Here is a 16,180-nt window from a genome sequence, read left to right as displayed (position 1 = left end):
AGAGAAAAGTTTTGGTGTTGCTGGTGGCTGGCCCGCTGACAATCTCGTGGCCAATGTCACCAACATCAGACGAGGCCACTCTGTGACCAAGACAAAAGTAGGAGCATTCTGCAGTCGTGTCTGACCACTGTCCAGACCTCGAGGATGCCACACATCCCTCTCTCCTCGACGACTTGAGTGCGTTTACTCATTTCAGCCTCAGCTTTGCTCTGTGCCCCAGACTGCTCAAGGGGTTTCTGAGATAGGGAGCCGGCCGCAGCCAGCCAGACGGGGCTGTCTGCATGGCGCTCCAGGCAGCAGGGAGATGAGGCACCAGCACCCCCAGAGCAGGATGTCACACTCAGACGTCCTTTAAGAGAGAAGTTGTGAAAAAGACAAGACCAACCCAGTCCTGAAGGCACTGAGGAGCCAGGCGTGTGGGGTCTGTGCCCTGCTCCGCACAGGTGTCTGACGGGTGGCAGCCTGCAAGGCTATCCAGCTGGGTGGCGAGGTCCTCCCCATCGCCCTGAGGGGGTCGGGGGACTGCACGTGCTCAGCTGGGCAGGCTGAGGGGCATCTTGCGGATCACCGACCTCCCAGGTCAGCAGGCAGTTCAGAGGGAGGGGTGCCCGGGAGGGTGGGCTAGCCAGGGGCTTCTTCCAGGTGTCAGGCTACAATGTGTCACCTTGTCCTGTTAGGGTAAAACCCTTTGTTGTGTGTGTGTGGTGGGGGAGGTCCTCTTTTGGTTATTAGTCCTACAGCATGACCAGTGGGCCCCAGGGAGGGCAAAGGCAAAACGCTGGCATTGGTCCCCTCGCTGCCTCCCTGTCTGAACTGGTCGCTTCTCCTACTTCTCCCGGGACCCTCCCATGCCACGGGGTGGGGGTCAGGGGGGCTTCCGATGGGCCTGCTTGCTTCAATTTCCCTCCGGCACCTGGGCTGGCAGGTTCCCCAAGCCTCATCCCACCCCGGTCCCCCAGCTCCATGCTTCTGACCCAGAAAGAGAAAGTGGAGAAAATCTGGGACTGTGGGAAGGAACATGGAGCTTGGAGGACTCACTGCCACCTCCAGGACCCTGTCTGGGGAGCATGGGCCGCCAGGAACCAGCACCTTAGTGGACTTCTGTGTTCACTTGAGACCCCAGGCTGCCGTTGTGTGTGTGTGCACAGGTGTGTCGGGGGTGCGTGGGGGTGTTGGGGAGCCAGCTTAACATCAGTCACATCAGGACCCCCATTCCCATTCATACTTAAGCGTCCATGGGGCACTGGAGCACATCCACGGATTATTTGAAACACCGTACCTGCAAATAAAAGGCACGGGATGGAAGAAAAGACTGGAAGAAAATTTTCTGAAATCTTGCGGTGGGATCAAGGATTTTTATACTTCCATGTGTTTTCCAAATTTTTTACACTGAACACATGTTCGTTATATAATTTAAATTTTATTTATTTATTTTTAAACTAAATTCTCCAGCCAATTGTGCTCTTCCCCAGTTGTGGTGACTTTCCTTTGAGTCAGATCTCTGGGTGAACCCAAGGGACGACGACGCCCCGTCAAACTCACACTACTTCACATGGTTTCACGCCTTCTTCATCTGACAATAACGGCCCCGGGCCGGCCCTGCGGAGGTCCACCGCGGGGGCTTACGCCCGGTGGCATTCTCTTACCCCCTCCAGAACGGGCTGAGGTCAAGGATCTGATGGCGGGGGCCTGCCCCGTTTCCAGACCCTTCCTTCCTTCCTCTCCGGCTGCTGACTCCAGGCCTGAACTCGAGAGGGAAGAGGGCAGAGGTGTTGAGGATCAAGATTAGGCCGGCTCCCCCGTCCCCGGGGAGCCCTCCGAGCCCTCTGGCCAGGGCGGGGAGGGAGCCGAGGCCCGAAGCGGGAGACCAGGGAAAAGCGAGGTGGCCCTGGGCGGCGTCCGTGTCCGGAGCGGGGGTCCGGGAGGGGCGGTTGCGGCTGCGCGGCTTCCAGGGCGGTGGGTACAAAGCGCTCTGAAGCCGTTAGGAGCGTCGGCGGGGCCTCCCGCGTCCCCCCACCGGGCCCCGGCCGCGCGGGGACCTGGGACACCGAGCCTCGGCTGTCAGGACCCCGGCGAGTGCCCGACGCCCGCAGGGGTTGCCACGGCAACGCGCAGACGCGCAGCGAGCGCAGCGCGGAGGGGCGGGGCTCCGAGGCGCTCTCGCGAGAGCTCAGCCTCGGCTTCCGGTGGGCGCGGGCCGTGGGGGCCGACGGGGCGGGGCTTCCGGCCGCGGCGGGGCCCGTGCCGCCTGTTGGTGGCGCCTGCCTCCAGTGCGGCTGCGGCCCTGCGTCTGGGCAGCATCCCCAGAACTGACCACTTCTGCCGCCTCCACTGCCACCAGCCTGGGCCGGGCCACCACCTAGAACTTAGGTCACCGTCCTCTGCTCTGGGCCGGGGTCTCCCCGCTTCATCTTAAGCCCTTTCTCAGCGCAGCAGCCAGTGCCCTCCTAAAAGTAATGCCCCTTCTCTACGGATCCCTGTCCCCCTCAGTGTGAAGGTCAAGGTTCCGCCCCATCTGCCACTCTCCCTGCTGTCCCCACTAAGGCCACCGGTTCGTGACCGCCGCAGGGCCTCGGCTCACTGGCCCCGCTGCTGGGAACGCTGCTCCTAGATGTCCGTCCATCCGCAGGACGGCCTGTCACCTCCTTTCAGGCGTTGCTCAGACATCTCCTCAGCGAGCTGACCACCTTTGAAACTGCGCGGCACCTTCCCCGTACCCCCCGCCATGTTCTCTCCCTAGGTCTTGTCACCATCCCACATGGCCGTTTAATACGTGTGATGTCTGAAAGCGCCACGGCGGCCGAGGATTTGTCCTGTTCAGATCAGAGCGGGTGCTCAGTAAATAATGTAGACTGAGGAGGTGAACGAGTGTCTCTTCTCCCTCCCCACCAGGGGTGTGAGCCCCCCTGGGGAATTCTCTGGAAGGGGAACCAGCAAGGATCGGGTGACTGCCCACGCGCCAAGCGCCTGTCAGCGTCTCACTCCCAAAGAGCTCATTCCTGTGGGAGGACCCAGACGCCTCAGGGAGCTTTATCCTTCAAACAGTCACCGCAGCTTAGAATCCTCTGGGGACCAGATGTCACTGGTTCGCGCCCAGCGCTCTGCTAGGTGCTGCATCAGATGGCGAAGGTCTGGTGGGAGGGACTGATGAGAAAGAGTGGTTAGGACTGGGGGGCTGGGGGCTGAGGACAGGCTCCCGGACTGGGGCCTCTGCAGGTCCTCCCAGTGGTCCCTAGGGCTCCTTCAGGTGTGAAGCGTACAGCATGCGAGCCGTGGTTCTGGGTACCAGTCCCCACACCGGCCATCCTTTTACAAATGAGGAAGCAGGCTCAGACGCGGTGGCCGCTGACCAAGATCACGCCACCAGTACGCGCGGGTCCCAGGTCTTCAGCCCAGCTCTGTGCGGCCGAGAAACCTGTGCTGCTCCCGGCACGAAGCCGCTTCCCAGGCAGGAAGCCAGACGAGCACTCGAGGCTGCCGGGAATTGCATCCCAATGTCCGGACAACCGGCTTCCCTGTGGGCGTGGGCATCGGGAGACAAGCTCTTTGCTGGGGGTGTGGTGCGGGCAAGCCAGGGCAGCCATATGCCGCCAGCCCTGTGGGGAGCAGGGCACCGGCCGCCCCAGCAGCCAGATGCTCCCGGGCCAGTCTGGGGCTCCAGGCATTTCCTTCAGGACACGGGGCCACCTGGCTGCTTTCCCTGCTGCCCCCGTCTCCTGCTCAGCGCCAAAGTCAAGTGTTCCAGGCCTGTGTCAGCAAGGACCCAGGCTGCGTTATCCTTCTGGCCAGGGCACTGTGGCCTGGACTAGACATCTGGTCTGCGTCAACCCCCACAGCCAGGCATCCGTGGGCCCTGGAACTCAGAAACAAGGAGAGCCGGAACCTGGGACAGGCCACTCTCTGCGTGTGCCTGCCAAGTGACAGCATCTTTGGCATGGCCTGCCTGGCATCACCCTCACCACCGAGGCTTCCCAAGGGCCACCCCAGGGCCTGGCCATGCCAGGGCTTCTGTGGCCAGGCCGAGTCTGCTCTGGATCAGGGAGCGAGAGGCGGGGGGAGCCGTACCGATGAAGCCAGGCCGGTGGGAGAGGGACGGCAGCCCCCACGCCTTGCCCATCATGTGCGCCCTGGACTGGCAGAGGCATCCGGCCTGCTCTGTAGAAGTTGGACCTGCAGAACTTGGCGGAGGGGGAGGCCCAAGAGACTGTTTCATTTTGCAGATGGAAAAGCTGAGGCCCTGGGAGGGCTGGGAGTGCGGGCACGCTGTGGCTTGACCTTGGCTGTGGAGGGCTCAGCTTGGCCCCCTTAGCTCCGACCTGCAAGGAAAGGGGGTGGAGAAGTGCAGAGCCGTTTTTGAGCTCTGGTTAAGCCAGCTCTCTGGCCCTGACTGGCGCCCGTGCTGCCAGATGGGAAAGCAAGGCTGAGGAAGGGGAGGCCCCAGACGGAGAGCAAAGGCGACTCTCCCGCCCGAGGCGCGAAGTTTTGAGGCCCCAGCTGGAGCTGGGAGGCGGGTGCCGAGTGCAGCTGTGGTCACGTCGGCCCCCACCAAGCTGGGTGCCCCACCCGCTCCTGGTCGACGGAGTTGCACTTTGTCACCCTGGTCCTGAAGAAACCCGTGAAAACAGTGTCTTGGGCCTCTGCCTTGGGGTTCGGACGAAGTCGTGAGGGTGAACCCTGCTGTCGCGGCAGCCTCTCCCCTGCCCGAGCGACAACCCCGGCACCTCAGCCCCGAACATCACTCCAGACAGAGCGCAGAGCCTCCGCCTTCGCCGTCATCCATCACCTGCACCGACGGCATGACTTGGCCACACGCTATCAAGGGCCGGGTGAGGTCTGGTCGAGGGCAGGATGGAAGAGCTCGTACCGTGTAACTGTGACACAGAACAGACTCCCGAGGGGCAGGAGAGGGGCGCAGATGTCCTCAGGTCCCCTGCCACTGGCGTCATGGCCCCAAGATGGGAGAAGGCACTCGGGCTGCAGGATCACCTCGAACCAGCCGCCCTGGCGGGGGCAGGGGGTTCCGGGGCAGAGGGTTCCCCGGGGTGCACGTCGGGGGGTGGCGGGAAAGGAGCCAGGCTGAGACGGGACGTGTCCTCAGGCCGCGAGCCCGAGTTGGATGTGAGCGGTGTGGAGCTTTCGGAAGCAGCTTTCCAGCAAGTGCCTCGGACTGTTCTTGGAAACAGGCTGCGTATAAATTATAAATAAACAAACGAGAACTCTGCGGCAGGGCGTGGGTGGGCGGGAAGAGGGGCGAGACTGGAGGCAGAGCCCTCACTTAGAAGATGATGACCCCCCTGAACTCGAATCCACCCACCCTTCCTCCAGCCCTGCCTGCCCCTGCCCCCTGCTGAGGGCAGCGCCTGGGGTCTCGGGCTGCAGGAGGAGCCCCCCGAACCCCCACGTGGGGACTGGGGAGGCTCACTCGCTCACAGCACCCAAGAGGTGCGGGCCTGAGTCTCCCTCGGACAAACACAGGCCCCCATGGACACTCATCCGTGTGGGAGGTGTCTTACCAAATGTTTGAAGGGGAAAAAATTCTCATTTTCTTAGGTTTTTTTTCTTTCTATTTTTTGATTATTTTTCTAGATGACTTCATTTCTAAGAAGGGTGTAGGGGAGAGAAGGAGAACGGAGGGAGGGAGGACGCGAGCCTTGAGCAGGGCCGAGAGGGGAAGGGGCAGGCGCGAGGGAGGAGAGCCGGGGGCCCAGGGCCCAGGGAAAAACCAAGGCCTCTTTGCCTTGGGCGAAGTGGGGGCCGGTCTGTCCTGACCACGGGTGTCGCCAGCCCAAGCTGTGAGCATTTCCTCCTGATTCCACTTGGCCCTCTCGTCCAGCCAGGATTAGCAGGAGAAGGGCTTCTAGAAGCTTCTCTCTGGGGCATGACATCCCTGCCCCACAGACAGAGCTGAGAGCAGTTTCCCAGCGAGGTCTCCTTACCCCTCGAGCTACTCAGAGCCAGCACTCACTTCTGAGTCAGGCTGCTGGGGTGGCTGGTTAGAGGGGCTGGGGGGCACGCCCACACCTGGGCTGCAAGGGAGGAGTCAAGGCTTAGAGCTCTGACTTCTGGAGGAAGGGTGTGTGGGTTCAAGGTCAGGGGGCTGCATAAGGCAGGAAACACCCTGGCCACGTGCAGCCCCTTCCGAAGCCCCTTAGCTTACAAAGGCCTTTTCCAGCCCAAATTTCCAGCAACTACCAAGCTGGGAGGCAGACCCCGTTTGAGGCTCCCTCCCTGCCTCCAGCGCCCCTGGCAAGCTTGCCGTTCCTTGGCTTGTGGGTGCAACTTCTGCCCCCAACTTCACACGAGACTGAGTCTCCCTCTGCCTTTGTCTCCTGACACTTGACGTTGGACTCAGGGCCTAACCTGATCCATCATGATCTCGCCTCAAGATCTTTAGCTCGGCTACAGCCTCACAGACTCTTGTTCTAAGTGAGCTCAAGGCCTGACGTTTGGGGTGGACGCAGTTTTGGTGGCTGCCATTCAGTCACTCTCAGAGGCATGAGAAGTGGGCACAGAGCACGGGCGTGGAACGGGGGCGGGAAGAGGAGAGGCGGGGTGCGGCAGGCTGGGGGGCATGGCTGGGCATCCACGGGTGGGTGTGGGACTGTCTGACTTCTCTTAGTTACTTAAGAACCCCAAGTCAGCTCGTGACTGCCCAGATGGGGCTTCCCACCGCCTCCGAGCTCCCCACTGTCGTCTTTTCCCCAAGGCCAGGGGTGTCTCCAATGCCAGGATCTGTGAGCACCCCCATCCCCTTGAGGGCCCCCAGCATCCCCGCCACACCTCAGAACCCCAGGACCTCTGAGTGCAGTAGGCAGGAGAGGCCCGCCTCTCTCAGGCGTCCTCAGCGCACGCAGGAGGGCAGATCCCACCAGCCCCTCGGCTCCCAGCTCCTCGTCGCCCAGAGCCCTTCCCTTCCAACTCCCCCAATCCTCCCTGCTGGGGTTTAAGCCATTTCTCCTGACAGGGCTCAGCCCTGGCCTTGGCAGCAAATGGGCTCAGAGATGGGCCTTCAGGCTGCACAGGTCAGAGCCAGAATGTAAAAACGTCTCGTGCTCCTTCTGCCACGCCGTCTCGTCGAACCCCCAGTCCCGCCTCCAAGCACGTGCTGGCGTCATTTAGAGATGAGGTGGAGGCCGATCAGACTCGAGGACTAGCCTAAGCTCACACAGGCAACCTGAGACTTGAACCCCAAACGTCCAACCCTGGCTTTTAACATTCCGCCCACAGAACTCCACCACTCTGGGCTGAGTCCCGTGAAGGATCCCATTCACCTTAGGGCTTGGATCCTCCTAGAGACGGGGAACTCACCATCTAATGAGACACTGAATTCCGCCACCAGTCCCAGGTGTGGAGGAGCCCCCTTCGCTGAGGGGGGCCCTTCCTTCTCCACACCACTCGACCCCCACGGCCTTGGCAGTGGCACTGCCCTACCCTGGTCTTCTGCAGGACAAATTTATCCATTTCTTCTCCTTTCTCGAAAAGTGGGGTTCTGGCCCCCCTCCAGGTCACCCTTCCTCAGAGGGTTTCTGGCCTCTTGATGCCTAAATTACAACAACAAGGACACAAGGTCCTCTGGTCGTGCATGAGGGGCTATGAAGGGTGACTGGACAGGTGTCCCCAGGCACCATCCCCAAGTCAGGCACAACTAAGGCAGGACTGTGCCTGCTCTGGAGGTTACAGAATCTCTCTGCCCAGCATCAGAGTCCAAGGGCAAGGCCTGGTCATCTGGCCACCTTAAGCTGGGGCCACCACGGTCACTCCCGGGCAGAGGCAGTCACCCTGCCAAAGCACAGCAGCGATGTCATACTTTGGAAAAGAAAAGAAAAAAAAAAAAAAGGCAGCCACCAACAAGTGGAAAGGGTGAGTAACAGCTGCGCTGAGTCACGGCGGGCGGCGGAGGCGGCTGCAGGGGCGGGATGGAGGCCGCCTGGGGATGGGAGGGCCGGGAGGGGGCACCCAGGGCCCCCTGGAGCCTTCCCTGGCTTCCAGAGCCGTGCAGGAATGAGACACTGGGCATGCTGCGTGTGTGGTGTGCGGACCGGGAGCCCGCGAGGCAGAGCTGACTGGCAGGGTTGTGTAGCCAGCCCCCCGGGCCCTCATCCCGGCTCGGCCACCGAGGGGCCCCCCGCCTCTGCTGGCCAGCCGCCCTTTCTAAACCCAGGCTCCTCCTCTGTCTCGTGGGGCAATGGCCACCCCCCCTGCTGCCGTGCTAATCACTGCAGGCCAGGGTGCTAAGTGCTCAGGGCAACGTCCGGTGTGATGGCGGCTGAGCCAGGCCCTGGGGTTCTGCTCGCTGTAGTCACAGAGAAGCCCCTCGGGCACCCCAGAGCAGGATTCTGGCGGCGCCTGGCAGGTGCCCCGGGGAAGTCGTTTCCAAGGCTGTTGGAGGCCCTGGGCTATGTCCTTACTGATGTTCCCACATGACCCCCTTCCAAGGGCCCCAGTATCCCTGGGGATCCAGGTGCTGGGCTTTGGGGCAGCCAAGTAGGGTGGGTCTCCTGCCTCAGCCAGCACCCTGCCCAGGGGCCGGCCCTAGTGACCTCGCTGCGTGGTCCCCACTAAGGCCGAGCGGGGCTGTGAGCGCTGGCTGCAGAGGGACCCTGCCAGACACACGGCGCTGCCCTAACCTCTCCAGGAGCCACGGCCTCGGAAGCGCATGACGGGCTCAGCCCACGTGCCCTGGACGGGGCTGGCGGATTGTGCTGGCAGGAGGCCCCTGCAGATGGCAAGCATCTGTTGGCTAGGACGCCCGCTCCTGCCGAGGTGCCCTGAGGATGGTCCAGACTCACTCCTTCAGGCCCGAGGCCCTGAGAGGGAAGCGACTCGCCCAAGGCCATCCAGCCAGCGGTGACAGGGAGATTCCTGCCCTGACAAGGGCCTCCAAGGCCCAGCATCCCCTAGGAGGTTGGGGGGGGGGGGCTTCCCCAAGCCCCGTACCAGGAATCAGCACCACGGGCCTCACCCCAAACCAGGAGCCCTTGTGATCCGAGCACCCCTCCCTCCTGCTCACTCCCCACTTGCCTGCCCCACCAGCAGGCGCCTGCCTCTCCCACCCCCACGCTCCGGCGGGAAGGGGTTCCTATGGCACCCTCCCCCGCACACACTTAGCTCACTGGCAGCCCATCTGCCCCGACGGGAGCAGCAGATGCCGCCACGCACAGCGATGCCGAGCGCGGAGGCCGGCCGAGAGCACAGCCAGCGGGCGCGGGGCTCGTCCGCACTCCGCGGGGGCGGGGCCCCCCAGACAGCGCTGAGGGCTGGGGGCCAGTGAGACAGACCCCCAGGAGCCCCCCAGGGCTCCAGCTGCCTGGGAGGGAACTGCTGGGTGGGCAGCTCTCTGGCTGCACCCCTGGGGGACAAGGTTCTGCAGCTCCCTGGGAAAGGCCAAAAGTGTGGGAATGCGGTTCCCAAGCCCCCAGCCATACTGCCCCCCACGAAGGAGGCTGGTGGGTCCCGTGGAGGTCCCCACGGGGTCTGCCGCTGTCCGAAGGGCACAGGAAGGCTCGTGGAAGTGTCCACCCCTCCACGTGGCTGTACCCTCAGCTGGGGCTCACAGGGCAGACTCCTCACTCCCAGCCACCTTAGCCCCCGGCCTGCTGGGGCCGGGGCTCTAGTCCAGGCTCCCTCAGCTCTCTTTCCTAACTCTTGTGACTTCTCACTACCCATAGGAGCAGGTGGCAGAGCATGGCTGGGCATCGCAGGGCTGGGCCTCTTGGGAGGCAGTGGCCATGGTTCCTGGACCCACGAACCCTTTCCAGGATGCACATGGCCAGCCGGCAAAGAGCGTCGTTTCCATGGCAGCAGCCTCAGCCCTGGGTCAGGGAGGAGGGGCAGGCGAGGACCCCAAGAGCCCTCATAGCCCCAGGAGCAGAGCTTTGCAGCTGAGCCCTGGAGGGCCAGCCCGACATGGGGGAGGGGCTGGGAGGGCCTTGCTGGTGGGCTGCTGGGCCCGCCCACTGATGCGGGGTAGTGTGTCCCCGCGCGCATACACACACACGCACACACATGCTCCCATCACAACAAAACAGAAGAGCCTGGCGAAGCCTGGAGCCCTGTGGACTCTGGTTTGACATTAGGTGGAATTTCCTGATTCTGGGAGAATTAGAACACTTCGAAGAATCAGAACACTTTGATGATCTGCACTCAGCACTGCCCAAGGCTGAGCCCCTGTCTAATTCATGGCCTCGAGCCCAGAGTCCCCTGTGAGAGGCGGTGCAGGAGAGGTAGAAGGGGTCTCGGTGCTGCTGTGAGCTCTGCGGACCCTATGCATCAGCTGAGAGCTCAGAAGCCACAGAAACCAAAACTCGCTCCCCAGCCCTGCCCCCCCTCCAGCCCGGCCTTTGTTTTCTCCGCTCTCCCCGCCCCCCGCGGCGCCGGGCCAGCGCGCGCAGACACGCACGCGCACGCCTCCGCCGCCTCTGCTCCCCTCACGTGGCGCGTTTGTTGTGCTTCGGTAGGGCTCGAATGGGGACACGCTGCACTGTCACCATTGGCAGCTCCCTCCGCTCCTCCCCCCCCACAGAGGTGCCATATGTCGGTGTCGTGAACAAGGATGAGGCGCCACGCTGGCGTGGCAGCTGCCAATCACAGAGGGGGGCGGAGCTACCACAGGGCAGGGGGCAGCTCTACCAGAGGGGTGGGCCAGGCGGGGGTGGGGGGGGACAGTGTGGAAAAAGGCTAGGGAATAAGATGGGATCAGAGCATGGCCACTGGCCTTCACCAGGAGGGACCCAGGTGGCCAGAAGGCTTTCCTGAAAACAGATAAAACGTAAAAGGCATGGAGTGGGTACGGGGGGCGTCCCCGGCCCTGCTGTCAGCCCTGGTCTGTGTGCCTGCTGGCCAGCCCACGCCACCTCCTCTAGGTTGCCACATCCCCCGTCCCTGTGCCTCCCCCCAGCATGTGCTGAGCTCCCCACCAGGAAGTCAGGGACCAAGGGTTCACCTCCAGGGAAGAGGGAATCAAATTCAGCCAGGGAACCAAGCTTGGCTTGTCAGCACCGGGCACCCCTCACTCTTGGCCCTGGGAACTGGGGTTACTAGCCCTATTCCACAGGTGAGCAGGCTGAGGCTCAAGAAAGTCTTGAGAAACTGTCTTTAAGTCTCACAGCTCAGAATGGCAAAGCCCAGCTCTGCAAGTTCACTGCCAAAGGCCCTGAGCACTGGGCCCGGTGTGCTGTTCTGTGTCTCTGGTGCCCCCAGCAGCCCCCTACCCTGGGCCCTGGCGCCTCCTCGCACCTCTGCCTGCCCTGGCCCCCAGAGCGCTAACCCTTCCCTCCTCTCTGCCCTGAGGAAGCTCTTACTGTCTTGGATCCTGCAGAGACCACACAAGACATGGACGCCTGTCTGCACCTTTGTCCCTCTCCCATGCTGTCCCATCCCCTGGTGAGCGGTCAGACCTGCCCCAGCTGGTGGTTTTAGAATGAATGAACCACGGCCTCGCCGGCTGCAAGGTAAGCCATGCTAACAGCACCCCTGGCGTGACTGCGGGGCTGCGCGTCCCTGGGATGGAGGCCGCCCCGCCCGCCCTGGGCCCCAGGCGCCTTCCCTCATTCTCAGCCCTGCTGGAGGCCGAGGCAGGCGACCAGCAGGATTGGATTACCTGCCCCAGGTTAATTGGCTGTCCCTGGCTGCCAGCATGACGGATCCTGCTTGACATTTCCCTAGATAGTTAATTGATACCCAAGTAATTTGTCACGGAGACCTTGTTATATGCCAACTGGGTCCCCTAAGCCGTCAGCGTCTGTGCCCCAGAAATGAGATTGGCAAGTTAATAATGGAGCCTTAATCACGCCGTTCCCTGCCGTCACTGGAAGAGAAGTACCCGGAGGCAAGACGGGTCACTGCTGAGAACAGGTGATTCTCGCCTAGGACCCTGGGGATGAAGCGTCCTAAGACATTCTGGGGTCATGGCATCTCCCTCAGTTACCCCAACCAGGGTGACTTCTTCCAGGGACAGTGCTGGCTGTCCACTGAGCAGCCCTCCCCAAGGCGGCTGGGGGCTGATTCCACTACCCCCAGCCAGTGACCAGGGTCAAGCCAGGCCAGCCAGAACAGAGGGGCGTGGCCTCGAGGCGTCGCTGGAGCCTTTGGGATAGAGGGGTGCATTTGCCTGGGAACACGACAGGGGACCAAATGAGCCTGAGGACACTGCTGGCCATCCGGCCCCCAGAGGGAAGGGGCCCTCTGGGGACGGCGCCGACACAGAGGGAGAGAGCAGGTGTGTGCCGCAGCCGGGCTAGGCACAGCCAGCTCTGCCTCGCGAGTGACCTGACGAGCTCCGTTTGTGCTCAAGGTGGTTTCACTCAGTTCCTGTCACGTATGATCCGGCGAGTCCTCAGCTCAGCCATCTACAGATGCTCGCCCTGGGACTCAAGCCCAGCCGCGGAGCCTGTGTGGGGTCTGCGCACGAGAGCTACAGAGGTGCCGGCTTTGGCAGCCCACAGGCTAAATCGGAATGATGCAGAGGAGGCTGGCATGGCCCCTGCACAAGGGTGACACGCCAATTCGTGACGTGCCCCACATTTCTTATGAACTATTATTAGTCTGTCAAATAGGAGCTCAATAACCTGCTTTGCTAGATTTATTTTTTAAGAGTTGAGAATCGAGCCAGCAGTGACAACGGAACCAAGAACCGCTTCTACATGTGGAGGGGTCAGCTAGGGCGCCGCACGATACACCAGCAGTCAGGACACATACGTAATTTGTGGGTCCCAATGCAGAAGGAAAATGTGCAGCTTGCTTAAAAACCATTAAAATAGATTAATAAGTGAAAAATAAAGACTTACAGAGGAGTGCTTGCCCAGGCTTGTGGGGCGGGGGGACCAGGAAGAAGCAGAGTAAAGCCAGAGCAGAGGCGCCGGGTGCCCTTGGCCTGGCCAGGTCAGGTCCAGGCCAGGCCGACCCGACGAGCCGGCACTGGCTTCAGCACCACGGACAGCGGCGGGCTCGCCCCGCCCCCCGCTGCAGGCCCAGTGCGGCCACCCGGGCTCCGCTCTCCCACCTGAACTGCATTCTCGCGGCATGAAACTTGACAGTGCGGTTCATCTTGAGGCTGTTGACAGGCACCTGCAAGATTTAAGGACAAGAATTCTTCCAGGCGGTTAAAAAAAACCCCAAACAGCCGCTTTTCCAGGTCTCTCCCCTGGAAGACCAGGAGGGGCACTGGTTTCTGGGGTGGGGGCGGGGTGGGGTTGCAGCGCTCATCTTCGTGCTCTCGAAGGGCCAGCAGGTGCCACACGGCACTGACACGAGGGAGCAGCCCGAACGGGCCCTCACGTGACCCATGAGGGAAAGAATTCCATGCAGGAGCGAGTTGAGGGTGCACGGTAGGCGTCCAGGGTCTGAGGGGCAGGAGGCTGGGGGCAGGCTGGCTGGCTGGTTCTGGCTCTGGGTCTCTCAGGAAGTCACAGCCAAGGTGATGGCCAGGGCTGTGGGCATCCGAAGGCTTGACCAGGGCTGAAGGATGCACTTCCAAGAAGGCTCCCTCACACGGTGAAGGGCAGGTGAGCTGAGTTCACTGCCACGTGGACTTCCCAGAACAGCTTACGTACGACATGGCTACTGACTTCCCTCCAAATGAACAATGCAAGGGTGGGGCGGAGAGGAAGGGAGGGAGAGCGAGGAGAGCGAGAGGGCGCGTGGGCACGCATCGGGCGAAGCCCCAAGCGTCTCCCAGTCCAGCATGAGGTGACGCACCTTCGCTCCTTTCCTGCATCTCCCTCTGTCCTACAGACCCAGCGGGCTCCAGGTGGCCAGAGCGCCACAGGGACCCAGGAGGCATGGGTCACTGGGGGCCATCTTGGAGGCCGGCTGTCGCAGGCGCCAAGAAAAAAACTAAATTCATAGATGGCCTGCTGTTTTTATGTGCCAAAAAGAGATTTATATTTCCATCGCAGGTTTGGGGGATAAATAAGTAATGGGTACGTCGAAAATCAGCCAGACCTAAAACACGAGGCTCTCACTAAGTCCAGGAAAAAAACGGCAGGTTGCACAAGAGACGTGACGACAGTCCGTTCTCAGCTGTGGATAGCATGTGCGCAGCACTGAGGCACACACAGAATTCTGATCCGGCCCGAATGAGGAGCCCGGGGGCAGGAAGGTGTGTGTGGGGGGTACGGGAGGCGCTGCCCAGACTCTCGGCCCCCACAGCAGGAAGTCAATGGGTAATTTCTAAATCTTAAAAACAACAACAACAAAACCCCCATGACATTAGCATGCTATTTGGAAGTAAATACAAACAAACAAACAAAACCCATACAGACAGGAAAAAATGTTCATCTCTGAGATGGGAAACGAGGGGAGCGGAGGGTGGGGAAGGGGTGGCTGGCTCCCAAGGCGCCTGCGGACTTGCTGCAGTACACCCGGGGCCCGCTCCTCACTCCCAGCTCTCCGCAGGACCCCTGCGCCCTGGGGAGAGCCTGGGCAGCTGCGTCCTCTCCCAGGGCAGGACCCCCTACGCCCTGGGGTTTGAGCCTTCCCCAACCACGGCCCTCCGCTGCCTCCCCAGTTTGCCTGAGTTGCTCTCAGTCTGCGTGGCTATCCATCTCTGACCTCACCCCTCCCCCGTGAGCCTCTTCCCCTGCCCCTTCTTCATTCTTCTCCCAGTCCGGTGGGGAGGAGCCAGACAGAGGGGCCCAGCTCTGTCCACAGCAACAGCTGTGTCCCGGCCCCTCTGGCCTGCACTCCCCACCTGCCCCCGGCGCCACTTTGCAGTGGTAGGAAACGGGGAGAAGTTGGTCCTGCTGCTTTGGAGGTGAACCGGGGATAGCGGGCCTCGCTCCATCATTTCCATGACACCTCGCCTAATTACCAGCGTGCTATTCATTTGGATGTCAGCGCTGCCGCATGCCTGTGCCTTTAATTAATAATTTGGTAAAACTCCACACAGGACCTGGCCGGGGCAGTGCAGCAAGGCCTGCTGGGGCTGGGCTGAACCTGGGGCCATGGGCCAGACCGGCGGGCACCCCTCCCCATGTTCCCATCCCCAGCAAGTGCAGAGGCCTTGGGCTGGAACCCAGGGCCCAGGTCCCTTGTCCCCAGCCTAGCTGTCCTCACCAGGTCCCGAGCCCCCAGGTGCAGCTGCTTCAGGGACCCTTCCAGGAGGGGGTGGGGAAACAGACCCTGAGGTGCGTGTGGGTACCAGGATGGGGGACGAAGCCAGAGAATTGGCTCCTCTGGGGCCCAGGAGGAGGGGTGAGGTATGGAGGGCCCAAGGAGCCCAGTTCAGACCCAGGCTTGAATAGGCCAATGCCTGTTGCCTGAGGAGAGCAGGCAGGGGAGAGGTCCTAGGGACAGCTAGGGTGGGGGCTGGGCCTCTTCACTAAGGGCCCCTCCCAGTGCTGAGTGTCCTCTACTCCGGGCCCTGAGGGGCCAGGGCGTGACCTGCAAAGGCCAGGCCGACTCCACCTCCTGGGAGCCTCTCACTCCCAGCCCCTGGGCAGGGTAGGGACTTGCTGAAGGGGCGCAGAGGCCACCAGGTTAAGTGGAAAATCTATTTGGATCCAACTTGAATTATTGAGTGGTTCGGGACTTATTCTTGGCTCCGGGGCAGGCTGTGCAGACACACACCACCTCGGCCCTATTTTTAAGGTTCTGTGAGAAGCTGAGAGGCCACCGCACTTAGGACTCCCACAGGCCCTTCAGAACCCAGTGGGGGGCAGGACGTGCCACTCCGAAGGCCCCTGCCCCACCCTGACCCTGCTGCATTATGGGTCTCCCCTGAATGACCCTGACCAGCAGGTCCGGGTCCCACCTCAGTGCCTTCTAGTTGCTTCTGTGCCCCGCCCACACCCCACTGCCACCCCTCCACTTGAACCCCGAGCCTGCCCCACGCCTAGCCCTCGACTCCTGCTCCCCCACACCTGGCTCCCTGAGCAGCTCTGCCTTGAATCCACGCCCTCTGTGTGGGCCGGACTCAGCAAGCCACTGAAGGCTTTCTGCTCCTCTCCGATGCGGCCATGGTGTGGCCACGGGACAGGCCTGAGGAGCCTGTGGGTTTCCTTCCCTAAGGCTGTGACCAGGGTCCAGAGCCCTCTTCACCAGCCTTCCTTGCCAAGCTCAACGCCCACGCTCTGCTGCCTGCCAACTGAGCTCCTGGACCCCACTCCCTGAGGCCGGGCTGAGGACTTAGTGGGGCCATAACTGGTTTCCGATGGGGTTGGATTTGCACATTTGGAGGCTG

General features: G+C 61.9%; 1 protein-coding gene and 1 non-coding gene across 2 annotated transcripts; one reads left to right on the top strand and one right to left on the bottom strand.

Annotated features, from left to right (window-relative positions):
• Positions 1-12,422: 12,422 nt before the first annotated feature.
• On the top strand, positions 12,423-12,526 carry LOC118604415. Its single transcript, XR_004951726.1, has one exon. It is a non-coding gene; the product is annotated as a U6 spliceosomal RNA (small nuclear RNA).
• Positions 12,527-12,558: 32 nt separating this feature from the next.
• LOC118603940 lies at positions 12,559-13,513 on the bottom strand (the record flags this gene model as incomplete). Its single annotated transcript, XM_036223366.1, has 1 exon — positions 12,559-13,513. A coding segment is annotated over one exon (633 nt), but the record flags the coding sequence as incomplete, so codon positions are not given.
• Between the last annotated feature and the right edge of the window lie 2,667 nt (positions 13,514-16,180).

The sequence above is a fragment of the Rousettus aegyptiacus genome, unplaced genomic scaffold, assembly GCF_014176215.1.
Source record: "Rousettus aegyptiacus isolate mRouAeg1 unplaced genomic scaffold, mRouAeg1.p scaffold_m13_p_6, whole genome shotgun sequence".
NCBI lineage: Eukaryota > Metazoa > Chordata > Mammalia > Chiroptera > Pteropodidae > Rousettus > Rousettus aegyptiacus.
This window is presented reverse-complemented; position numbering and strand designations above follow the sequence as displayed.